The following is a 27,250-nucleotide window of genomic DNA, read 5'->3' on the forward strand; positions in this document are numbered from 1 at the left end:
TTAAGGACATTGTAATGCCTATAAAACAAGACCATTACTCCCCCACACACTCCCTTTTCACCATACTGTACATGTTTTTCCCTTTTATTAAGATGAAGTCCTGTTTTGATGAATTGAAAATGGTGGACCCTGTTGTAAACAAGTGTAAATGCTTTATCATGGTGGTACGTCCACAAGTACAGTTTTTGTGTTGACTTGTGCTTTCATTTGAATTGTCAATCAAACAAACTATATGATACGAAAGAGGCAAAAAAGTGTGAAATTAGGTGATCTACAAGCTCAAGAACTACATATGCATAATAGAGTATTTTTTATATTGCAAGCATTTATACTTTTACTTAAAAACTTTGGAGTACTTTTTCCACCACTTGCAGATGCAGATTTTAGACATGCCATTCATTTAAATTCTCATCACTTTTTTTCCCCTTCTTGTGTAGTGATGTAGTGGTCTTGTTTCCTGTAGGAGGCGTCTTCGGACGAGCCAAGAATAAGTGCCTTTTATTTTTTGTATTATCCGCAGACAGTTTCACACTGTTTTGCAGTTTGGCTGAAGTCTCAACGTGCACAGCAAGTTTTTTTTGTGGGGTGCAAACTTTCGCAGCAACAGCACTGGCTGACTGTTGCGTTTTGAAAAGATGAATCCCATGCTGTTTTTCTTCACGTTCATGGTTTATTTCGCAGACGTGGTGGTGGAGCTCAAACCCCGCAAAGGTAAGAACAATATTCCACCGTTTTGTATGATTATTTATCTAGAATAACTTCCAAGGCGTTCTTTGCCTGAGAAGATTATGGTTTATTAGAGGTGTGCGTTCCCCCCTCTCACTTGATCGGCCCCCACGAAACCCAAACAGAGGATATAAAGAACATTTTTCGCGTGTTTTCTTTATTTGGATGACATTCTGAACTATTGTGCGTCTCGTCTCGGACTGAGGCACGCTGTGACTCCAAAGCCCTCCAGGAGTGATTTCAGGAGCGTTTTTATGCTCTATATATTATTGCAGATTACAAGCGGGACAAAGAGACCGCAGTGGTATTGTTTTGTTTGGCTCAGGGTGGCATGTGTGTTGGCTCCGGGGTGGAGAGAGAGAGAGAGAGGTTGTCGGGGAGACGGAACAGAACAAACCGTTTTTTTTTAATCATTTTTTTCCACATCACTTCATCCAGACAAACACAACTTTTTTTTTGTTTTTCTTTCGCGTCACGCGCCACGCTTCATATCGCTCCATCTATGCGTTTAATTTGTCAGAAGATTATTGCTCATCATCATCATCATCATCTGCCCTCTTTCATGTGTGTGTTTGACACGCACGCACCGTGCACGGTACGTGCAGGAGCCTCGGGGGTCCTGTGCACGTTCAAAGACAAGACGTTCAGCCCAGGAGAGAGCTGGCATCCTTACCTGGAGCCCTTTGGGTTCATGTTCTGCATGCGCTGCTCCTGCACGGAGGTAAGTAAAGGCTCTCTCTCTGTGTGGACTGTATTAGAAAATATAGACTTATTTGACAATCAGAACAACGTATGAATAAATTAATTCAATATAGTCTATGTAATTCAATTTTAATTGAGTATATGAAGGACCACAATGAAACAATTAAGCCAATAATGCTTTCTTGGGTTTTAATTAAATCGTCTTTTAGCAACCGACATGTAATGTAGACTTGTATTTGAACTGGACTTTCCTGTGTTTTTTCTTTCTTGCAAACTGTTCATAAAGTAATCAATCATTAATTAAATCAATCAATCAATCAATTCATATTAAAGCAACAGTGGGTCTGGATCCACTGTTATTTTTTTGGTTTCCTATACATTTTGTTTCTTCAAATGATTATTTCAAAACCTTTAAAAAAAAAAAAACATTCCCAAAACAAAGAAATAGTTTTCATGAATTAAAAAACAAAATTAAACGATTCATCTTTAATAATTCATTTCATGAAGAAAAATAAAGAAATCATACAAATTCCATGAATTAGAAAACAGATGTTTAAGTATAGTCCATAGTAGTGACTGATGGTGAGTATAAGCTCACAATGTGGCGCGGAGCAACGCGTTGTGATGAGCTGTGAGTAGATCTGATATCAGCGAGCTACAGAATGAGCGTATAGCGACTGACTGAGGGAACGTATCGGGGTTAGGTGAGGTTCTGCATCTTTTGGGGACTTGCAGGCTAAAGGTTTGGGAACCACTGATTTAAAGGAATATCATTATAATATACTGTATTGCAGTGTCTCGGAAAAAAGAAGGGGGAAAAAAAGGGAAACATTTTCAGTGATTTGGTGCAGGACTACTGTAACTTTGAACTTGACATTGATGTGTGTGTGTGTGTGTGTGTGTGTGTGTGTGTGTGTGTGTGTTAACACTGTGCTCTTGGTTCTCCCGTGCACGCAGACGGGCCACGTGAAATGTAACACCATCAAGTGTCCCAGCGCTCCGTGTGAGAACCCGGTCAAAGACCCTCAGCAGTGCTGTCCTCGATGCACCGGTAGGTTATTTAAAGACTGCATTCCTAAGTTTAAACCCATTTTGACCCGAGGCCGATTTAAAAAAATATATCTAAATCCTAACAGTTTTCTGAAAAACGTGTTTCTATGTCAGTCGTTCTCAATCATTTTGTCAATGTCAAGAACCCCCCCAAAAATATATGTAATTGGCCACCGACCCCCATCTGAATATATGTAGTTCCAGGGAACCCCCCCCCCTCCCCCCAGAAGCAAAGATTTGAGTTAAAAACGTTCACTGTGAAAGAATATATATTCAAATATTTTCACCACATTTTCACAATTTTTCAAAAATAGCAGATCTACAAGCTCGTAGCGCGGCACTCTGTGCCGCCCTATGAGCTTGTAGATCTGTTATTTTTCAATAGCTAAAGCATAACGTAATGCTTGAAACTCTAAAAGGGGTTCCCGTACAGAATGGTCAACTCTGAGCGTCTATGTGATTTGCTGTTCTCTTTGGGGGGGAAATTACATCGACAGGGCCAATGTTTGGACAAGATATTTGGTGTAGACTGGGAAAAATAGTATCGCAAGGACAGAGCCCTGCACGTGAAGTTTGCTAAGTCTAGAGCACTGTTTCCCAAAGAGTGGGTCGCGACCCATAAGAAGTAGTTAAAATAGCCCGTCTACAAGCATCGCGTTTAGCGGTTTATAGGCATACTCTATAATAATCTCATAATCTCTCGTTTGGGTCAAAGTCGTAGAATTTGTCACACACACGCAGTGAAATTTGAAATGTAGTGAAATTTGACCCATCTCTTGGAGCGGTGGGCCGCAGCCAAGGAGCGGTGAGCTGCAGCCGTGCCGCGCTCGGGAATCGGGAAGTTGATTTGACCCCCCCCCCCCAATCCAACCCATTGATGCTGAGTGCCAAGCAGGGAGCCATTGGGTCCCATTTTTACAGTCTTTGGTATGCGACCCGGCCGGGGATCGAACCCCCGACCTCCCAGAGTCTGGTCTCTCAACCTGAACAGTTTGGGAACCACTGGTCTAGAGCTTTTAACCTGAGGCCGTTGCTACAAATGCCTTCTAAATCAGTAATGCTCACACTTGTTCAAAAATAGCAGATCTAAAATCTAAAATGACAGATATGTGCTCTCCCGTTTTTTAGTGTGTTAAGTGTCTATTCTGTTCTGTTCTATTTTTAAATGATATAGTGCCAAATCACAAGTTTCCAACAACAGATATAAACTATACACAAATGTTAGGGAGGGGAGCAGTGGAGAAGAGATCCAGTAGAACTATACAAGACAAGTCATGTTATGTTTGGTTGTGCGTGGGTGTTATACTCTCCGAAAATAGCTGATAAGTAAACAGCCTATCTTTCTCCCCCATGCTATTATTATATTATACAGGCTACTATTGTTATACCTGCTATTGTTAGGAGGCAGATGGCCGCCCAGTGCGCCCAGCCTAGAGTTCTGGCTCTGCCTCAGGTTGCTTCCAGTTAAGTGGCTCTGTGTGTAAAGTGTCTTGAGACTAGACTTGTCACAATGAAGGATATTTCACAAACCTATAGGTTGTGGGTGGCTCGATCCATACACACGCAATAAAATAAATAATACATTTCTCAAGTAGGGCCATATAACACCACAGAAGGTGTTCATATAATGTTTTTAGCAGTCTTATATATAGCAGCATGGGGAGGAAACTGTTCCTCTGTCTGCTTGTGCTGCCTGGCTTTGAGGCTCCGATGATGATGGCAATAGACCGTTTGAACAGGCTGTTAAAGTCGAAATAGAATGAATTACCATTAGCTGTGCTGAGCAACACATTCTTAGATGTGGTGAAACTGAAATTGTCACGCAAATAATTGCGATTAGCGATTTAATTGTTTTTTTCTTTTTCATTGAACTTCGGAACGCTACAATTTGTATTTCTGTTTGCCTTTTAGGCTTCGTAACCACAAACTACCCAGGACAGATTATGACAAATAACTTCAATGTGCAAAGAAATCACTGACACATTTTTATAATAATGTTTAATATTATTTTCTGTCCAAAATATGTACAAAATAGCAGAAATCAGTGGCGTGCACAGAGGGGCAGGTGCTCAAGTGAAAAAAAAGGCACCTTGTGCAGCACTTGGAACCAGACGGTTGCCTTAATAGTGTGAGATTTATAGATTTTGGGGCATAAATAATATATTAGAAGCTTTTTTTATGGTTAAAATGCCCCACATACTGTACACTGTACAAAAAAATATGAATTATTTTCTCCAAAAGGGCACATTGCTGTCCAGAGGGAAAGGGCAGGTGGTGCTCTAGCGCCCCCTAGTGTCCATCTGTGCACGCCACTGGCAGAAATAGTTGAGCTACATGTCACAAAGCTTTTACATCTGCTATTTTAGAAATAAATATCGACATTTTTCAACATGTAAACAATTAATGACGATTAATGCAAAAACTATTCTAACGATTACCTGAAATAATTGCGATTAGGCGATTATGTAGCGATTGTGAGAGGCCTATAGATCTGGTCTGGTGACATGCCTGGCTCTCCCTGCTGCTCACATGGATTACAGTTCTCAATCTGATTCCACTCATTTGGATTCCTAGAAGCCAGAGATAGCAGATCTACAAGTTCACAGCACAGAGCCTGCAGATTGGCTATTTTCAGTCATTGGCCTATAGTTATTTTAAGATGAAAGAGTACTTGAAGTGACTTTGTGTGACAGATTTCCTGAGATGCTCAAGATGTTCAGAATACTCATGTTTGAATACTCAATAGACCATAATATGCACACGGCGGTCATCTTTCCACAAGCTATAATGGCAGGGTGGAAACTAGCCGCAATTTGCCAATGACCGCCCATACATCTAGAACAGACAAAGTCCTATCTAATTGTATTACATGATGTCAAACTCACAAAAATCGCAGCTGTACGAAAAGCTTGAATGATGCTCTTTCTATCTGAGTATTTTGTTTCTTGTGCCGTAGACGAGCCCCTCAGGATCCCCGCAGGCCTGCGGGCCTCGGTGAAGTCCTGCCGACACAACGGGACCGTCTACCAGCCGGGAGAGAGCTTCACCAAACACAACCTGTTCCCCTCCCGCACCACCAACCAGTGTGTCATGTGCACGTGCTCCGTAAGTCGCTTCACCAAACACAACCTGTTCCCCTCACGCACCACCAACCAGTGTGTCATGTGCACGTGCTCCCTAAGTCGCTTCACCAAACACAACCTGTTCTCCTCCCGCACCACCAACCAGTGTGTCATGTGAAAAAGTGATTTGTAGAGGGAGGATTACTTTAGTTTTAGTTTTTGCATTACTGCACGTGTGGAACTAGCTTATGAGATATAAACAGGATTTACTTTTAAATAGTTTATCGGTGATGTTTTTTCGTTTCTTTTCTCTTTGCATCAATAGACAGACGTGTGGAGTTAGCTTATATGCATTATAAACAGGATTAACGTCATGTTTATCTTCTTTTTGAAGATGGAGGGAACATGTTCACACCGTCAGCTCCACGGTGACAGGACAGATGATAAGGGGAGCACAGTTGATACCGGTAATGGACCAAGGACAGAAGAATGGATATAGTTTCTCAGTGAAGGTGCAGCCGGTGAAAGAGTGGAGGAGAATGCTGGACTCCACATCGTAGAAGGAGACCAGACCCGCCTCATAATCCACAAACACTCCCACTTTCTGGAGATTCTCTCTTTCAGCAAGGACGCCATCAGGGTCAGCAGCAGCCATGTACTTATTTCCATTCAACAACCCTATAGTCCAGTAACCACTGCTGGAATTGGGGACGCTATCCTTTCCTTTCCTGTCGATGGACTCTCTGACCACTCCTAAAGACTGTAGACTGAACGAGGTTCCTGTAAACTGAACCTCGTAGTAAAACCTTCCTGAGGAGAATCCTTGTTTTCCTAAGACATAGACACCTGGAGAGAATCTCTCCATGATGTCAGGGAGAGTCTTCCGTAGGCATCCATGACTCACTTGTTTTCCATCCTCAGACAGGATGAGCCAGGGATTTTCAGTATCAGGGTCCAGAGTTACATCCAACCTCATATTGCTGGACATTCCTCAGCTCAACATCACGGATCTTCTTCATCTCTTGGCAGAGTGTCTTCTCCAGCTGAGCCACAGCTGTCTTCACTGTCCCCACAGGTGAAGACCGATGGACCTTGACCTTTGTCCACCCTGTGTAGTTGGATGGGAAGTTGAGGAGGTGGTCTTCAGTGCGCAAGATCCGTTTCAGCTCAGAGCTTCTCTTCTCTAATTGAGTGAATTCCTGTTGCAGCTCTTTAATGAAGCCTTCAGCCTGTTTCTCTGTTGTTTTCTGCTTCTCTTCAATGCCATCAATGAGCTCAACCTGGTTTCTCTCAATACAGCTGATCATAGTGGTGAAGACCTGCACACTGTCTGCTTTGACTCTATCAGCATCTTTCCTGCTGAGCTCAACTGAGTGTGCAGTAGTTGTGTCCACATGAGGTGGCGACTGGATCAGTGAACACGTCCACACAGATAGAACACAGGAAGTGATCCTCAGAGACAGAAATGCTGGCGGACGCCATTCCTACACGCTGAGAATAGTGTGACACACTGGAAATGTACTGTAAAAAGCTATTGGATATCTGAAATAGTGTTACTATTTTTGAGGGGCGCTAGCCCCTCCTATGCCCAGCTTTGAGGTTTTGTGTGAACACAAACATTGGCTGATGATTGGCTGGTCACCCCATAGCGATGATTTGATTGGCTATACTCAAGAGAGTGCGGATATTATTTGTTTCAGTGTAGATTGTCAGAAACAGAACATTGTCAGTGAGAAAGGGGGGGCATATGGCAAAGTGTTACATGTTAATTCTATTAATTCCGTGCAGGTGATTCCTTTTTCATACCCTGGTGATTCCCCTCTCCTCTCCTCTCCTCTCCTCTCCTCTCCTCTCCTCTCCTCTCCTCTCCTCTCCTCTCCTCTCCTCTCCTCTCCTCTCCTCTCCTCTCCTCTCCTCTCCTCTCCTCTCGGTTTGCGTGTGTGCTGCTGTCTCTTTACTTTTGATTCATGTCCTTTCAGAATGGAAACATCTTCTGTGCTTTGAAAACCTGCCAGTCGCTCAGCACCTGCTCCTCGCCGGTGTCTGTTCCAGATACCTGCTGCTTGGTGTGCAAAGGTTGTCAAAACCTTCACGTTTTTTTTACACTCTCCTCCTCCTTTTGGGCCATGCATCGGTTCTGGTTCTACTTGACCTCCGGCACTGACCTCACTAAAATATATAGATATATACGGTACACACACGCGAGCGCACGCACGCACACACAATCCTTTCTACTGTATCGTGTGAGCCCCATACTGACCCAGTACTTGGAGAGGGTTGGAGTTTGGCCCTGAACGCCATTCCTGAGTGTAACTGACTTACTAATGTCGTATATTACACTGTATTATGGGCCTTCTGTCAGACTGTCAAGGTGGTGTCAAGCTGAGCTGGGCGTTATATTCATATCATATGGATGTTGTGATATTATCACGTAACTTAAACGAGCTGTAAGATATTATATAAATATATATATATATATATATATATAAAATACAGTTTCAGGTCGGGATATACCAATTTCAGCTTTAATGTTTATATTGTTCCTGAAGGAATTTGTCTGCTAATCTTTTTTGTGGAAATAATAGAACAAACGGCGACGATTATTATCACAATATAGAGCTATTTAAGAAGGTTACTGAACAAACTCTCAGCAATGATTACTGTCACAATATAGAGCTATTTAAGAAGGTTACTGAACAAACTCTCTATACTCAGTATAGAGTCTATTGCAATTATTACTGCCACAATATAGAGCTATTTAACACTGTTACTGAACACACACTTATAGCAATGATTACTGTCACAATATAGAGATATTTAACACTGCTACTAAACACACACTATAGCAATGATTACTGTCACAATATCTATTTAACACTGTTACTGAACAAACACTTATAGCAATGATTACTGTCACAATATAGAGCTATTTAACACTGTTACTGAACAAACACTTATAGCAATGATTACTGTCACAATATAGAGCTATTTAACACTGTTACTGAACAAACACTTATAGCAATGATTACTGTCACAATATAGAGCTATTTAACACTGTTACTGAACAAACACTTATAGCAATGATTACTGTCACAATATAGAGCTATTTAACACTGTTACTGAACAAACACTTATAGCAATGATTACTGTCACAATATAGAGCTATTTAACACTGTTACTGAACAAACACTTATAGCAATGATTACTGTCACAATATAGAGCTATTTAACACTGTTACTGAACAAACACTTATAGCAATGATTACTGTCACAATATAGAGCTATTTAACACTGTTACTGAACAAACACTTATAGCAATGATTACTGTCACAATATAGAGCTATTTAACACTGTTACTGAACAAACACTTATAGCAATGATTACTGTCACAATATAGAGCTATTTAACACTGTTACTGAACAAACACTTATAGCAATGATTACTGTCACAATATAGAGATATTTAACACTGTTACTGAACAAACACTTATAGCAATGATTACTGTCACAATATAGAGCTATTTAACACTGTTACTGAAAACTGAACACACTCTATAGCAATGATTACTGTCACAGTATAGTGCTATTTAACACTGTTACTGAACACTCTATAGCAATAATTACTATCACAGTATAGTGCTATTTAACACTGTTACTGAACACACACTCAGCAATGATTACTGTCACAATATAGAGATATTTAACACTGTTACTGAACAAACACTTATAGCAATGATTACTGTCACAATATAGAGCTATTTCACACTCCGCAATGATTACTGTCACTGCACAATATAGAGTTACTGTATTTAACACTGTTACTGAACACTCTATAGCAATGATTTCTGTCACAATATAGAGCTATTTAACACTGTTACTGAACACTCTATAGCAATAATTACTATCACAGTATAGTGCTATTTAACACTGTTACTGAACAAACCCTTTTTCCATGTGATTAGATGGAGGCAACAGTGGATCATCATCCTCGGAGGATGGGACCCTTCAGTTGAACCGAGGCGTGGTAGGTCCTTCTGAACGTATCCCATAGTCTAGAGAGCTCTGACACCAACTTAACACTTTAGGACCTGCAGAGGGTTGCACCACCTCACACTGAGTTCAAACGTAGCCTAGTTATAGCTTAAATGGCTTTTAGTAATGCATAAGTCTTGACTTAAAAGTCATATTTAAGCTATAACAAGGCTTAAATCTTTTACAAAATGTTATGGAGATTTATTATTTTATTATTTACTATAGTCCTAATAAACCCCAGGAAATTGCATCTGGCCAACAAATAAATCACAGGATCTACTGAATGTGAAGCCTTATACTGGGGGGAAGCCACACTGTGTTTTGTGGCCAGATGAAAGATTTCCTGGGGTTTATATAGGACTATAATAAATAATAATAAAAAGAAAATCGCTATAAAATGTTGTAAAATAATACATATTTAGCCCCATGCTCAAATCCCTAAAACGAAAGAAAGCAGCAAATGAAAAAATATTCTCTAATAACAACATAAAACATGAACCTTGGTTGAAATAAACTAAAGATGGAGTGCCGTGATTTTCTTCCACCCTAAAACATGATCATCAGGTCTTATTATAAGGCGGTATATGTTTTATGTTGTTTTTATGTGGGCATGCCCACCAGTTCATTAAATAGGCCTGGTTTGCGATGATGATGGGTGGTGATCCACTTGAACTGAAGCCACATCCACAGCTGTAGTTGTATGATAAAGGCTTTTCTCTTCTATACACTCTCTGTCTTAGGTTGTGTGACCAGGCTTTTCTCTGCTCTACACTCTCTGTCTTAGGTTGTGACCAGGCTTTTCTCTGCTCTAGACTCTCTGTCTTAGGTTGTGACCAGGCTTTTCTCTGCTCTACACTCTCTGTCTTAGGTTGTGACCAGGCTTTACTCTTCTATACACTCTCTGTCTTAGGTTGTGACCAGGCTTTTCTCTTTTTTACACTCTCTGTCTTAGGTTGTGACCAGGCTTTTCTCTGCTCTACACTCTCTGTCTTAGGTTGTGACCAGGCTTTTCTCCTGGCAGATGAGTAAGGCTGGGACCGAGGCTAACCAGTGATGTACTATGTTATTTTGTTCTTGTTCTAATACACACACAGAGACACTCGGTAGACCAGTGCTCAGGAGGAGAGCAGCTGAAGAGCCGGCCGGCCCCGGACCCCCGTCCCCCCCGCCCTCCGCCCCACCACCACCACCACCACCACCACCATCACCACCTGCATGGCAGCAGCTCAGGGGGGGCCGCCGTGAGGACCACCCCTCTCAGGGGCCTGAGGCTCAATAAACTCAACCTCAAAGGGGCCGCCGAGACCACCGTGAAGATCCTACTGCAGAGGAAACACCAGAGAGGTGAGCTCGGTCCACGCACATGCACACACACACACACACACACACTGAACTGTCTTCTAAATAGGGTTGCAACAGTTAAAAGATGCCGTGCTCGAGAAAACTTGCCTTTGTCCAGGACGGCATGCCCGAGATAACGACATTTGATTAATTGCGATTAATTACTCATTACTCAGTATTCATTTTATCAGACACGCCGGGAGTCCACCACACGTCCCAAACTCTTCTCCCTTCTGGCTCCAAAACTATGGAATACACTTCCCATTGCGATCAGTCAGGACTGCAGACTCACTCCCAGTCTTCCGTCGTAGTCTGAAAACCCACCTCTTTGTGCACATGCTTCAAGCAGCTAGGGCATTAAGCAACTCTTAACGACTATTCACCTAGTTGACTAGTAAATCCACTAGTCAACCTTGTTGGTACTAGTTGACTAGTTGATAAGAAAAAAAGTAAAACGTTTTTTTTTGTTTTTCTTTTGTTTTGTTTCTGATTTTGTAGGCCTCAAGATCAGGTAGATTATAGTTATACAATGTACGTTGTATGTAAGTTTTTAAATGTACAAATATTAAGGTTACTGTACTATAATAGGTATAGGTAAACTAGTCAACTAGTAAAAATGACTAGAAGTGAATACAGTTACATGTTGGTACAGTTAACATGTGTTTTTATCTCATAGCCTGTATACCCCTTGGATACAGTAAACATGGTATTTTTCCTCACAGCATGTGTATACAGTAAACACGTGTTTTCTCTCTCCATAGCATGTATGTACAACGGGAAGACGTTCTCCCATGGAGACATGTGGCATCCCGTGCTGGGGAAGGTGTTGGAGTGCATTGTGTGCTCCTGTAACGACGGCCTGCAGGACTGTAAGCGCATCAGCTGCCCCAGCCAGTACCCCTGCTCCCTGCCCGTCAAGTCCCCGGGCAAGTGCTGCAAGGTCTGCCCAGGTAAGAATGACCATCAGCTGCCCTGTAGTCAGTACCCCTGCTCCCTGCCCGTCAAGTCCCTGGGCAAGTGCTGCAAGGTCTGCCCAGGTAAGAATAACATCATCAGCTGCCCCAGCCAGTACCCCTGCTCCCTGCCCGTCAAGTCCCCGGGCAAGTGCTGCAAGGTCTGCCCAGGTAAGAATGACCATCAGCTGCCCCAGCCAGTACCCCTGCTCCCTGCCCCTCAAGTCCCCGGGCAAGTGCTGCAAGGTCTGCCCAGGTAAGAATATAATAATAATGACATCATCAGCTGCCCCAGCCAGTACCCCTGCTCCCTGCCCGTCAAGTCCCCGGGCAAGTGCTGCAAGGTCTGCCCAGGTAATAATAAACATCATAACATCATCAGCTGCCCCAGCCAGTACCCCTGCTCCCTGCCCCTCAAGTCCCCGGGCAAGTGCTGCAAGGTCTGCCCAGGTAATAATGATGACATCATCAGCTGCCCTAGTCAGTACCCCTGCACACACACAGCAGTGTTGATTTTATCGTCAACTGAAAATAAGACTAAAGATTTCCGTCGACTACCTTTTTTTTCACTGACGAAAACTAAATGGAAACTAAATGAAAACTAAGCTATGATGAGACTAAATATCTTGACACTTTCCAGTGGACAAGAGATCCAGTATAAGTCAATTTACACTTGCATGCTGAAAAGTGTAAAGTCAGCCATTACGACAGCATAAAGGCACGCCAAAATACACTTCAGTCGACTGAATCAACTGTAGATTTAGTCGCCTAAAATCACATGACATTTAGTCGAAAACTAGACTAACACTAAAACATTCCAGGTGACTAAAATGTGACCAAAACGAAATGAAAACGTTTCAAGAGACTATGACTAAAACTAAATTAGAAATTTGCTGCCAAAAACAACACTGCAGCCAGTACAGCCGAGGGAAGTGCTGCAAGGTTTGTCCTGATGGGTAGCCACAAAACATAACGTTTATGGCAGTGAAACACAAAGGGATGTTCTGTAATGTTATTGGCAAATATTACCTAAGAAAGAGCCAACCGTTGTGAGAATAGCCGATCTACAAGCACATAACGCCTCACAGTGGGAGGCGTTGTGAGGTGGGCATCCCCAGTTCAAATATGATTATTTTGCTTGTACCCTTGTGTGCCAACCCGGGAAATCGTGGGTTTCTTGTTATTTAATTAATCCATCTTTAAAAATAACTTTTAACCTTTTTTTCTCCATGGCTGGACCCCATAGTACTCCCTGGAACAACATATTTTCAGATGGAGGTCGACGGCCTTTTACATACATTTTTTTGGGGTCCTTGACATGAAATATTGAGAACCACTGACATAGAAACATATAGTGTATTTCAGAAAACTGTCATGATTTAGAAGACATTTTTTTTATTTCGACGTTAGGCCTAAATGGGTTAATATCTAAAAATCAAGTCCTGGTACAGTATGTCCTGCTCCTACTGTATTTGTCGGTAGAGCACTTGCCTTTGCATCGCACGGTTCTCGTTTTATTCCCCCGGCAGCAACGGGCGCTCATTATTATTATTATTATTATTATTATAAGCATTATGATAAGTATCACTTGGCTTGGTGTAAAGTGTGATTCATGTATACCTGGGTGTGTGCCAGACAGTGCACTAAAAATAGCCAATCTTCAAGGTTACTTCTTTTTTGTCTCCCTCGGGAGAAATCTGTCTTGGAGATGAGGACCAGCTGCATACATAAACAATACAGTACAGTACAGTACAGTACAGTACAGTACAGTACAGTACAGTACAGTACAGTACAGTACAGTACATATTGGATTCATGTTAAATGTGTGTTTTCAGACATTTAACCACTTAAACCCTCAATACTTTGTAATGAAAACTATTAGCTATGATGACTAAAACTAAGACTAAATATACTGACAATTTGTCAACAAATAACAACTAGACTAAAATGTTAGGAAGGGACTAGTGGACAAGAGATCCAGTATAAGTCATTTTACACTTGGTTGCATGCTGAAAATAGCAGATCTACAAGCTCACAACTGTGACGCGTTGTGAGCTTGTAAATCTGCTATTTATAGCAAGTGTAAAATCAGCCATTACGACGGCATCAAGGCACGCCAAAACAAATATCTGATGATATTTAGTCGACTAAAACTAGACTAAACACTAAAACATTCCGGGTGACTATAAAATGTGACTGAAACTAAACGAAAACTATTGAATTGGAGACTACGACTGAAACTAAAATAAAAAAATGTGCTGCCAAAAACAACACCGCATGCTCACATAACGGATGTTTGTCATGTTGCTTCTGGTGCGTCCAGCGGAGGTCAAGGCGAGCAGCAGCAACCAGACGCAGTGCTCCCCCGGCTATAAGAACAAGCTGCTGGCCGTCTACAAGGTGGAGTCGTCTCTGAAGGCGCTGACCCGCCACGGGGTGTCGGTGGTCCGGGTCATCGCCGTGGAGAGACAGAGCAACGCAGAGCTGGAGGTGCAGGTGTGGAAGGCCGTGGAGGGCACGGGGGACACAGGTGGGTGGCACCGCCAATCAATGTCAATTAAGTACAACTCGTCTGATTGGTTGGAAACGGCTTCTAGCCGTGCCTTAACCTATTTAGACCTGAGACCAGATTCTACAAATGTCTTCTAAATCATTTTTTTTCTGAAAAAACATATGTTTCTATGTCGGTGGTTTTCAAACATTTTCATGTCAAGGTCAAGGACCCCCCAAAAATATATAAAAATTGGCCGCCGATTTTCACGGACAAAAAACCCCAAAACTAAAGACAATGTAAAAACAAAAGAGTCGCAATTTTGTCCAAACTGTTCCGTTTTCTATTCATTGAATAATTAAATATAAGAGGCCAACCGTGTGGAGCTTGTAGAGCGGCTGCCTTCGCTATTCGTCATACGAAATACTGTTAATTTATAATTGTTGAGTTCACTCTGTATATCCATGGGTATAATAGCATGATGAAGCCATTACAAAACATGGGCTACATGGAAGAAATGTGTTTAATAAAACAAAATGAACTGTTAGAAGTCAAAAGAGTATAGAGATCAACTACTATACAATCAATATAAATCTGCATAGAACATAATTTCAGAAGGAAGGAGGGAAATACTAAATTAACTGTTAACTACATTAACAGGGGGGCGAGTTGGTAAAGGGGCGAGTCGTCTGGTATTCCCAGTATGCCCAGCTGTGTTTGTGGTTCTGGGGGGGCTGAGTTGGCCCGGCGGGGACACACGGACACACTCCTGGACTTGGGAACTTGTGGAGACTGGTGGGTTTCGGGGAGGGGGTGAAGATAGGGGAGCGTGTGGTGGTAGTGGTGGTGGTGGGAGGGGACACACAGAACCAGGTTTGGGAGGGATCAGGGGTGCAGGGGTAGACCAGATAGTCTGCTCGGTTGACAAGCTGCTCTATCTGACAGATGTCGTGTCCACTTGTCATAATATGGCTACGAGGGGTCTGGGGATGGAGCTGCACATTCAACTCGCAAGACTCTTGTATTTTTCAGTCTTTCATCATGTAATTCCTTCTGTCCAGCACCTGGGCTTTTTATCACTGCTGGGGATGTGCGTGCCTTTAGTAAACTATTTTACTACGCAGAGACGAGACCTTCCACCCTGGCCCGAGGCCCTCATAGAGCGTTAAAACAGAGACCTTCCACCTGTCCTTTGGCCCAAGGCCCTCATTTAGACCTTTAAAACAGAGACCTTCCACCTGTCCTTGGCCCGAGGCCTTCATTTAGATCTTTAAAACAGAGACCTTCCACCTGTCCTTGGCCCGAGGCCTTCATCTTGAGCTTTTCATTTGTGTTGCAGGCGTTTTACAGCTGATGGAGGCGGGAGACGTTCCAAAGAAAGACGTTATGGCCAATCCAGAAAACTATACGTTACTCACAACAGTGGACGAAGGTTTGTTCCTCTTGAAGAATACCAACCGTGCTCTCTTGTTTAAAGGTTAAAGCACTGTTAGCAATCATTTGAATTCAGTAACAACAGGTGTGGTAAAGACAGAGACTGCCTTTCTCTCTTTAAATACATTTTCAGGGGGGTTGTCATCACTTCCAATTTCACTTGCTTATTTCTCTGTCCTGATTGGATGAAATTGGTATCCTGACGTGAAAATGCACTTTCTGTTTACTGAAGCTAGAGTTGCTGAACAAACATTAGTTTATAGCAATGATTACTGTCACAATATAGAACTTTTTAACACTGTTACTGAACACACTCTATAGCGATGATTACTGTCACAATATAGAGCTTTTTAACACTGCTACTAAACAAACACTATAGCAATGATTACTGTCACAATATAGAGCTATTTAACACTGTTACTGAACACACTCTATAGCGATGATTACTGTCACAATATAGAGCTTTTTAACACTGCTACTAAACAAACACTATAGCAATGATTACTGTCACAATATAGAGCTATTTAACACTGTTACTGAACACACTATAGCAATGATTACTGTCACAATATAGAGCTATTTAACACTGCTACTAAACACACACTATAGCAATGATTACTGTCACAATATAGAGCTGTTTAACACCGTTACTGAACACACACTATAGCGATGATTACTGTCACAATATAGAGCTGTTTAACACCGTTACTGAACACACACACTATAGCAATGATTACTGGTACAAAAAAGGTTTTGATTGCATTTCCTTTGCAGAGACTTGGAGAAAGTTCCGCGAGGAGGGAGACAACCTCAGCGACGTTCAGAGCACGGCGTGCGAGGACGGCATACGAGAGATCCTCAAGTTCCTCAACCCCAAGCAGGCAGACGGACTGTGTTCCCCCTGAAGCTCTGCTCAACCCCAGGCAGGCAGACGGACTGTGTTCCCCCTGAAGCTCTGCTCAACCCCCAGGCAGGCAGACGGACTGTGTTCCCCCTGAAGCCCTGCTCAACCCCCAGGCAGGCAGACGGACTGTGTTCCCCCTGAAGCCCTGCTCAACCCCCAGGCAGGCAGACGGACTGTGTTCCCCCTGAAGCTCTGCTCAACCCCCAGGCAGGCAGACGGACTGTGTTCCCCCTGAAGCCCTGCTCAACCCCCAGGCAGGCAGACGGACTGTGTTCCCCCTGAAGCTCTGCTCAACCCCCAGGCAGGCAGACGGACTGTGTTCCCCCTGAAGCCCTGCTCAACCCCCAGGCAGGCAGACGGACTGTGTTCCCCCTGAAGCTCTGCTCAACCCCCAGGCAGGCAGACGGACTGTGTTCCCCCTGAAGCTCTGCTCAACCCCCAGGCAGGCAGACGGACTGTGTTCCCCCTGAAGCTCTGCTCAACCCCAGGCAGGCAGACGGACTGTGTTCCCCCTGAAGCTCTGCTCAACCCCCAGGCAGGCAGACGGACTGTGTTCCCCCTGAAGCTCTGCTCAACCCCAGGCAGGCAGACGGACTGTGTTCCCCCTGAAGCTCTGCTCAACCCCCAGGCAGGCAGACGGACTGTGTTCCCCCTGAAGCTCTGCTCAACCCCCAGGCAGGCAGACGGACTGTGTTCCCCCTGAAGCTCTGCTCTGCTTCCTGATCCTGCCCTCACGTCACAAACCTGTTGTCACTAGAGAGCAACCAGCAGGTACATTACGGTACGCCAAGGACATGCAGTATACATATCTTCACATCAACGCATCAACTAGAGACATTATTTTAGAGGGAATTGAGAGCTTTTATTTCTCTGTTGCACTTTGATTTTTTTGTGTCCCATTTTATTTTATTTTTATATTGTCACTTATCGAATGGTGGTTATAAAAGTGACACGATATCCCATCAGAGTTGATACAGAAACGTTTTAGGGAGAGAAAAAAAGGGTATTCACTGTAATGGGACTGAGTCATTTGAAAAATGATTAATTTATGGCCGTGCTATTAGTAAACATAATAGACCAATGCCAAAACCATTACTATGAGTATGACAGTAATTATACCACATAGTATCAATTCTCCCGTCCCTCTAGTCTAGCCTGGTATATAAGCACCCGGTCGAGGCATTCAATTACATTTTCATTCAAATGCAATATGTGATTTCCATGAAGCTTCAGTGGCCTTGTGGTTAGAGTGTCCGCCCTGAGACTGGGAGGACGGGGTTCAATCCCCGGGCCGGGACTCATACCAATGGGACCCAGTGCCTCCCCATGCTTGGCACTCAGCATCAAGGGTTGTATTAGGGCAGTGGCTTTCAACCAGTGGTCCTTGAGGGGGTTCCAAGTAGTCCCCAGCAAATTGATGGAGAGTTGGTAACCAAATGAACCCTTATAGATCTCTTAACTCTTGAGCGCGTAAAATGAAACCAAATAATTTGGTTTCATTTTCAAAGTCGTGTCCATTGTACCATTGTATAGGGCCTTTTAAACGCCAAGCGAGGAACGCACACGTTGTTGCCCGGATCAACGAGAGGTCGAGAGGGACGCGACAACGCAAGCGTAAAAAAAAAAGAAAGAAGCTAAAACAGAATCCAGGTCTGGTGAGTCGCGGGCGGGCGTGTGCTCGCTTCGTGCACGCGCCACGCGCAACAAATTCTCGGGACCGAGCTCGAGTAAAATACGCGTGCGTTGTCGCGCCGCGACTGCTCCGCACACAAACGCAGGTCTCGTTGGAAAAGGAACTATAGGCGTGTTGAATCGCCTCACGTTTGAAAGGCCCTTATGTATCATTGTACAAAGTGTGCAAGCGGTTGTTGATATAACAAGACACACGTATATGATGTACAGCCACTGTTTGAAATGTAATGGATTTGTTAAAAAAAAAAGAAAAGAAAAAAAAGGTAGGTACTTCATGCGATTGTCACCAATACAGTATTTATTGTAAGTAACAAAACGGAAGATTTGTGGCATAACTTAAAGGATTGTGTTATTTCTTTGTATGAATTATGTAAGCGTGTGTGTGTGTGTGTGTGTGCATGTGTGTGTGTGTGTGTGTGTGTGTGTGTGTGTGCGTGTGTGCGTGTGCGCGTGCGTGTGCGTGTGCGCGTGTGGAAATGATTGCACTACACAGTGAAGTATAGCACAGCAATGGGGGCCGGGATCGCCTACAGGGAGGTCCCCAAATTATTTTGGAGGTTCCCCAGAATGATTAGCATTGTTTTCACACTCAACAGTAAAAACCAACCAGTATACAGTATACATTATGTGTTTACAGGGTAATCTGTACATTTCTGCAACTTACTAACTTCAATTTAATAACTTTTCTTTTCTCCATTTCCTGAAAAGTAACTGTTTTGGACATGCATGGTTTCCGACAGCGACAACATTATGATTGATAGCAGGGTGTGATGATTTCTGTACAAGTGTGTGTAAGGACTGTTTGGTATATATATATATATATATATAAGCGATTATTGTTGTTTTTTGCTTTTATTATTTAAATATAAACCACTGTTTAACAGGACTTTGACCGCAATATTCCGGTAGGTTGCGATATTTTACTACTCCGCCAACTCTGACAACATGTTTTGTACTCAAGCTATGGCTCACGTTCATAACTGCACTTTGTATTTTCTGCTCACCCCCCCCCCCCCTCCCCCTCCCCCCATAAAATCGTATCTTTGACATACATCACTTTGTTTTTGCTTATTATTTCTCCACTTGCTGCCTCACTGATATTCCTTGCCTGTACTGCAGTGCTGTAAATGTGCAGCAAATTTACATTTAGTTTTAGTCATAGTCTTTTTTCAGTCATATTTTACTTGAAATGAAATGTTTTAGGGTCTAGTTTTTATTCGACTATAAATATAAGACCTTTTTGTCGACTAATTCAACTGTAGATTCAGTCGACAAGAATGTATTGTGGCGGGCTTGATGGCGTTTTAATGGCTGATTTTACACTCTGTTGCATGCTGAAAATAGCAGATCTACAAGCTCACAATGCGTTTGCGGCACGACGGGTTGTGAGCTTGTAGATCTGCTATTTCCAGAGCGCAAACCAAAACATAAATAAAGTGTGCAACAAAGCATAAAGTGACTTGACTTGTCTTTTAGGTATACTGGATCTCTTTTCCACTATAGTCCCTCCATAACATTTAGTCTAGTATTTATTTGTTGACGAAATTGTCAATATATTTTTCGTCATAGTTTTAGTCAACGTAATCTACACTACTGCACTGAATGTTAGAAAACAATTTGCTGGGCCGTAACTTTTAGCACAGATCATTATGAAGGGTGTTTATGACAAGCCGTCGATGTGCGTATAGTGTGTGTGCGATTTAGTGGCACATAAAACGCATTCCGTGGCTGATTGTCACGGTTGTCACCGTCGGATTAAGAGGTGATGAATTCGTCTTCGACTACTGTGATCTTTCTCCGCAACGCCGCGATGGTTCCATTTATGCACCGTTCAACGTTTTGTTTGACAAAGTATAAAGCAGGCTTAAAGAGGCTTAAAGAGTGCAGATACAGGGGAAAATGCGACCGCCTTCTTTGAAGAGAAAGCATGAAGACATAGCAGCCAGGAGAATGAGACTATAGCAGGACACTGCCAAAGGCATCAAGAGCTGCCAGCCAGCAAACTGGTGCTCTGGGAACCAACACACGGGCATCGATCACGAGGACGCCCCGCGCTAACATACGTGGATGTACTCAAGAACGATGCAGGAGTGCAAAGTACCAACGAACTGTATGGAGAACCGGGATGACTGGAAACGACGATGGAGGGCTCGTCTGAGGACAACCTAGAGAGAAGATAATAACAACTTCCGTTCTGTCCAAACATGAATCTTTTTATGAAATAAATGTAGAAGGTATAGGATATTCCACATAATCTATTGAAGTAGATAGCAAAATAGAAAAAACACAGGCAAGAATCCTTGATTATACGGGCTAAGATCCTTGATTATGGAGGTTTCAAATCCTTGCTATGAAATTTGCAGGTTTTTTATGATATCTTATTCGGGTGAAAATGTTGTGACATATGCGGAAAGTAGCTAAATGAGTAGGCCTAATGCAACATTTGCAAAATGTGCAGAAAGTAGCAAAATATGTGGGTAGTCCACGATTAACTTAATTTTTATTTGCAGGTAAACATAAAAACACCAAACATAAAATGACAGTTACAGTGCAAGGGTTCAAATATGTCAATTAATAAACAACATATTCCAGTCCATTTATGAATGTCCATCATTGTTAACATCGGTGTCGATTTCTACATTCAGTCCATTTCTCCCATTTCTCAATGAATAGTTCCTCTTGTATAGTCTCAGCTGTGTATGAGTTAGTTTCTCCATTACGAATATCTCCTCCACAATGCTCCAGCCACTGCTCACAAACTATGCACCCTTTTTGAGAGAAATTGACCCCGGCATAATCAACACATTATTATGCTGTAAAATGATTGCATATGATCACATTTTTCTGGCGCGTCTAAGTGTGTCTGCAATCTGCATATAGGGATGAGTAAATCCTAACTCACACTTTCATAGTCAAACATTTAAACCAAAAATGAATGTTAAACTTAACATGTACAGCTTTTTATTGTTGGCAGAGGAAGTGTAGCGCCAAGGGTTACATTACATAATAGAGGGTGTGCACTAACATAAAGTGAATGGCAAATTGAGTGGCAAAATGAGTGACAAAGTGAGTTTAATGTCATTTAACGTCATTTAATGCAATCAAATACAACTTTTCTGTTTGAATGTGTATGGGCTGTCAAAGCCAGAAGGTAGTTTTTTGCCACTTAGTAGACCTTCCAGCATAACTTCTGGGTTTGATTATGATGTCACACGCATATACCCTCTATATAGACACTGGGTGAAAAACATTGGGTTGCAAAAGTGGGATAAAAATTATTATAAAAAAAGAAAAAAACATGTACAGCTTTTATTTATAGCTAAGTTAGAGCCAATATGACATATTATTTTTGTTCTGCAATCCAGTTTTTTCCAGACCTTGAGATTTAAGTTGTTGACATTATAACCGTTGTCTGGCCAAAAGGAGTCCTCCTGCATATCGTTTTCTTTCTCTTAAGATTAGTTTTTGGCTTTTCTGCCTTTATTGATAGTATCAAGTGGCAATTGACAAGAAAGACGGAGAGAGAGAGAGAGAGAAGGATACATCACTGAGGATACGTCCCAGGTGATGACCTTGGGATACATCACTGAGGATACGTCCCAGGTGATGACCTTGGGATACATCACTAAGGATACGTCCCAGGTGATGACCTTGGGATACATCACTGAGGATACGTCCCAGGTGATGACCTTGGGATACATCACTGAGGATACGTCCCAGGTGATGACCTTGGGATACATCACTGAGGATACGTCCCAGGTGATGACCTTGGGATACATCACTGAGGATACGTCCCAGGTGATGACCTTGGGATACATCACTGAGGATACGTCCCAGGTGATGACCTTGGGATACATCACTGAGGATACGTCCCAGGTGATGACCTCGAGATACATCACTGAGGATACGTCCCAGGTGATGACCTTGGGATACATCACTGAGGATACGTCCCAGGTGATGACCTTGGGATACATCACTGAGGATACGTCCCAGGTGATGACCTTGGGATACATCACTTTTGTTGTAAAGTAACTAGTATACATGTACTTAAGTACTTAAGTACACATTTGAGTATATCCAATTTCCAATATTTTTACTTCTACTCCACTACATCTCAGAGGCAAATATTGCACTTTTACTTACTTTGCAGATTTAAATTATTATTACAAAACACAATGGTATACTTATTTCAGTTCATTCGTTCATTGTGGCCATTTGAAAATAGCAGATCTACAATTGATGCCGATAGGTCTACTTATGTACTTTTACTCAAGTCCATTTTGAATTCCAGATTTACAGCCGGGCACCGGTCTGGTGAGGTGAATACAAATATAGGTATGAATGTGTGACACTGCCACAAAAATGTGTGAAGAAATGTATTTCCTGTCCTGGTATGAGTATTGAAAGAACATGAAACATAACACACTGGGCGATAACAAGGGAATATATTGGGTTTAAAATGTAAATATGGTTTAATATTTAACCACCGAAATGTAGTGTACAGTATATATGTTTTTGTTTTGTGCAGTTAAACCATGGTCATACATTTTCTGTTGACAAGGTTTGATCCTATACTGTAGGGGGAGCTGTGGGGAAAATGTATGTTAGTTCCAGCAAAGTGAGGTACCAGCTATAAAGGTACAGGAAGTGAGGCCGCCCCACAGGTTCCATTTTAGGTATGAAAAAAAAGAGTGTTTGGTTGAATTTTGTGAAAGAGACTCTTTTAAGGTCAAAACTAAACCATAATCAGAAATGGATTAACCAGAAAACTTTGAGATCTGGTTCTGGAAGAAGAAAAGTTTGGTCAAGGAACATTTGACAAAGGGGAACCTGCTGTTGGCCTCCTGCGGTTGAAGGTTGGGTGAGGAATATAATTTTTTCCCCTTTTGAGAGCAATGCATTGCCTTTTTTTATTGATGACTGTTATGGATGGTTTTCAGAAAATAGAGAAGATCTACAGTTTTTGGTTTGATTGCTTTTGGGATTACTTTTGATACTTGACTCATTGGAGACTTTGAAAGGAACTTTACGTTGCGGGACATTTTCATTTGTACTGAAATCTTAAGTTTAAGTCGGATACAAATATTGTTTAGTGACTTTTGGTCTGCAATACTGCAGTTTGGTTACAGTCAGTGTTGTTTTTGGCAGCACATTTCGTAGTATTTAGTAGTCTTTGAAATGAAACTTCATTTAGTTTTTGTCATATTTAAGTCACTTGGAATGTTTTAGTGTTAGCCTAGTTTTAGTTGACGAAATATCAAAAGCTTTTAGTTTTAAAATGTATTTTGGCGGGCCTTAATGCTGTCTTAATGGATGATTTTACACTTGCTGAAAATAGCCGATCTACAAGCTCACAACGCATCGCAGCGCGACGCTTGGTGAGCTTGTAGATCTGCTATTTTCAGCATGCAACCAAGTGTAAATGACCTTCCACTAGTCCACTACTCCCTAACATTTTAGTCTAGTTTTTATTTGTTGTCAATATTTATTTAGTCTTAGTTTTAGTCTCCATTTGGTTTTTGTCATAGTATTAGTCGACTAAATCAACACTGTATATACGGTACAGGACCTTTTATTTTATTAGTTCTATAATAAAACTCAGACGTATAACTTTGTCCTAACTTGACATGTTGGTAAAAAAAAAAACACACACAAATAATGCTTAGAATGCGTTTAATTTCCTGGCTATTGTCACATGGGTAAACCATGAGTCCACCGTGGAATCGCAGGTGAAATATCAAAACCTTGTGTGTTCCAATAAGATGCATATCTTTCCATTTATAAAACAATTTAGGAACGACTCGGAAGACGAGTCAAAAACTCTCTTTCTCACTTTCAGCCAAATAAATCAAACCGAGAAAAAGATAGGCAAACCTAGTATTGCTCAGTGGTTTAGGGAGTTGTCATTGTGTCTTCCTCTGGAAAGAATCACGTATGCTTTAAAGAGTAAACAGAAGATATTTGATAGGATATGGGGAAAGTTTATTCAGTATATTACGGTTAATGACTTGTCTTATTTAATGGGGGAAATTGTTTGATCTTGTTCTCTGCAGCTGTTTGTTTTTGGTCTTGTTTGTTGTTTGACTCTGAAAAAAAAAAGTATAAACAAAAGACGATAATAATAATTTGATACCTGACATAACGGAATAATAATAATAATAATAATAATAATAATAATAATAAGGGCCAAAAACGTTAAAAAAAAGTATAGACACAAGACGATAATAATAATTCGATACCCGACATAACGTAATAATAATAATAACAATAATAATGAAATAAGGTTTTTGTCAGCGTTTGGATGGCTCGTTGGTCTTTCATCTTGATATGAGTTCTAGCCCATTTTGGGCGGGAACCCCTTTTGGTGTTCGCATCATGTTATGCTTTAGCTATTGAAAAATAGCAGATCTACAAGCTCATAGCGCGCCACCGAGTGGCGCGCTACGAGCTTGTAGGTCTGTTATTTTTTTTTTAAATCGAAGAACGACTGACATAGAAACATAGCTTTTTCAGAAAACTGTCAGGATGTAGAAGACATGTTTAGAATCTGATCTCAGGTCAGAATGGGCTAGAAGAAGCTACAGATTATTTCCACGGCAGCGTCCTGAACAAAGGAGAGGAAAGAGAGGATGAATTATAGCTGTGTTGAATAGTTGCCTATAGGTGTTGCCAAAAGCACCAGACGCCAACTTGGAAACGAGCTGTTTCTGTTTTTCTTTTTTTTCTATCTGAGTATAGTGAGTCCCACATTACAGACGTGATATCCTGAAGCATTCAGTCTGTTTATCACACTGGAACCGACAAAACATCTGTGTCGTTTCCCCATGCGTCGGCTCGATAAAATGGTAAAATGGTGCATTTATAAAGCGGCCCTTTATCCAAGGCGCTTTGCATTGATTTGTGCATTATACATTCATTCACACACCAGCGGAAGAAACCATGCATGCCTACCATGCAACCATGGTAGGCATTGAACCCCTACCATGAAATGTTCTATGAGCAGGGCCTGGCTGTAAACAAGTTCTTGAGCCTAGTCCAGTTACCCTGCAGGGTAAACATAGTACCTTTCCTTTCCTTAGTCCAGTTACCCTGCAGGGTAAACATAGTACCTTTCCTTTCCTTAGTCCAGTTACCCTGGGTAAACATAGTACCTTTCCTTTCCTTAGTCCAGTTACCCTGCAGGGTAAACATAGTACCTTTCCTTTCCTTAGTCCAGTTACCCTGGGTAAACATAGTACCTTTCCTTTCCTTAGTCCAGTTACCCTGCAGGGTAAACATGGTACCTTTCCTTTCCTTTGTCCAGTTACCCTGCAGGGTAAACATAGTACCTTTCCTGTCCTTTGCAACAGCTCATCGAGAGCGATTCGGGGTTCAGAGTCTTGCTCGAGGGACACTTCGACACTAACTCTTGGGGGAAGCCCGCGGGTTTGAACCCGGAGCCATCCGGCCACTCTACCCCTAAGCCACCGCCACCCCTAAAAAAATTGCAGATCTACAAGCTCATACATATACAGGAGATTTATAGTTTGACTCATAAGTACTGGCGTATTGAATGTATATACCTATAACCTCTGTTAAAAGTGTGAAAGCATCCGTGTAATTTTTTGTTAAAAAGTATTGAATACAATCATTTTGACCACTTTTACCATATTAAGTATGTTATATACTTTGGCTATTAAAAGAATTCGCAGATCTACAACCACGCTACGAGCTTGTAGATCTGCTATTTTCTGGGAAAAAAATCACGAACGTTTCTGAAAATCTTTGACTATGGACATAAAAAAAAAGCGAAACCAAATCTTAGCTTCTTGGTGGTCCCTGGAGCTAAATATTTTTGAGAGGGTGGCCAGATGGCCAAATACATTATAATCGAACCACTGACTATTATTGCAACATATATTTTTAAAGAAAACTATTAGGATTTATAGAAGAGGTTTTGTTTTGTGGTATAGGATCAGGTCTCAGTGGGTTATAGCAACCCTCCAGATCAGGACAAGCCTGTCTGTCTGTTGGCCCGTGTCGCTCAGCAGTTGTCAGAGTTCCCACGGCACACTTAATTCATTTTGGGCGGGAACCCCTTTTGGTGTTTTTTTTTTAACTTTTAAGCATTATGTCATGCTTTAGCTATTGAAAAATAGCAGATCTACAAGCTCATAGCGCGGCACCGAGTGCCGCGCTACGAGCTTGTAGGTCTGCTATTTTAGGAAAACCGTGAAAATGTGGCCCAAATGTTTGAATATATTCTTTCAGAGCGTTCGTTTTTAGCTCAAATCTTTGCTTCTTGTGGGGGTGGGGGGGGGGGTCGGTGGCCAAATACATATAATTCTGGGTGTCCTTGACATTAAATAGTTTGACAACCACTGACACAGAAACATAGGGTTTTTCAGAAAACTGTCAGGATTTAGAAGATTATTTTGTAGAATCGTTCCCAGGTCAAAATGGGTTAATTCACTGTAGGAGAAAAAAAAAATCAAACACATTTATCCACATTCGTACACTCTTGACTGCGAGACGCGTACGAATGTAAACCAAATGGACCCGCCGCCGCAGCAGCAATCTGGAACATATTTCAACGACTAGAATGATATTTTAACCGATCTGTATGGTAGGCCTATGCTGTACAGTATATACTGTACTAGTGTACTGTATATATAATATATACTGTACTGCAGTGGTTCCCAAACTTTATCCCATTTTGACCTGAGATCAGATTCTAAAATTGTCTTCTACTAGTGCTAATTGGCTTATTTCCGTCGCTCAGCAATCTATTTATTTTGTATATATATCCTCTCTTCATAATGTAAATAGTATCCCACCCTTTACTACTTATTTCGATGGAAATAAGTGACTCGTGAGACATGGTGG

The 27,250-nt window shown here is 41.8% G+C and overlaps 1 protein-coding gene across 1 annotated transcript; it reads left to right on the forward strand.

Moving 5' to 3' along the window:
* Positions 1-537: 537 nt before the first annotated feature.
* On the forward strand, positions 538-19,438 carry chrdl2 (chordin-like 2). Its single transcript, XM_080780639.1, has 12 exons — positions 538-711; positions 1,332-1,447; positions 2,386-2,479; positions 5,435-5,583; positions 7,520-7,616; positions 9,501-9,562; positions 10,665-10,914; positions 11,673-11,861; positions 14,188-14,394; positions 15,695-15,787; positions 16,564-16,666; positions 16,713-19,438. Exons 1-12 carry the CDS (start codon positions 636-638, stop codon positions 16,738-16,740), a joined length of 1,464 nt encoding a protein of 487 aa, XP_080636765.1. The 5' UTR covers positions 538-635; the 3' UTR covers positions 16,741-19,438.
* Positions 19,439-27,250: the final 7,812 nt, after the last annotated feature.

This window comes from Protomyctophum bolini (assembly GCF_963924005.1).
Source record: "Protomyctophum bolini genome assembly, chromosome: 13".
Classification (NCBI taxonomy): domain Eukaryota; kingdom Metazoa; phylum Chordata; class Actinopteri; order Myctophiformes; family Myctophidae; genus Protomyctophum; species Protomyctophum bolini.

What these genes read in the sequence shown, in the direction of transcription:
- chrdl2 (XM_080780639.1), top strand. Translation starts at nt 636, where the DNA reads ATGAATCCCATGCTGTTTTTCTTCACGTTCATGGTTTATTTCGCAGAC. An exon ending in GTGCTGTCCTCGATGCACCG is followed by an intron (nt 2,480 to 5,434) that starts GTAGGTTATTTA and finishes CTTGTGCCGTAG; the next exon opens with ACGAGCCCCTCAGGATCCCC. An exon ending in ACTCACAACAGTGGACGAAG is followed by an intron (nt 15,788 to 16,563) that starts GTTTGTTCCTCT and finishes TTTCCTTTGCAG; the next exon opens with AGACTTGGAGAAAGTTCCGC.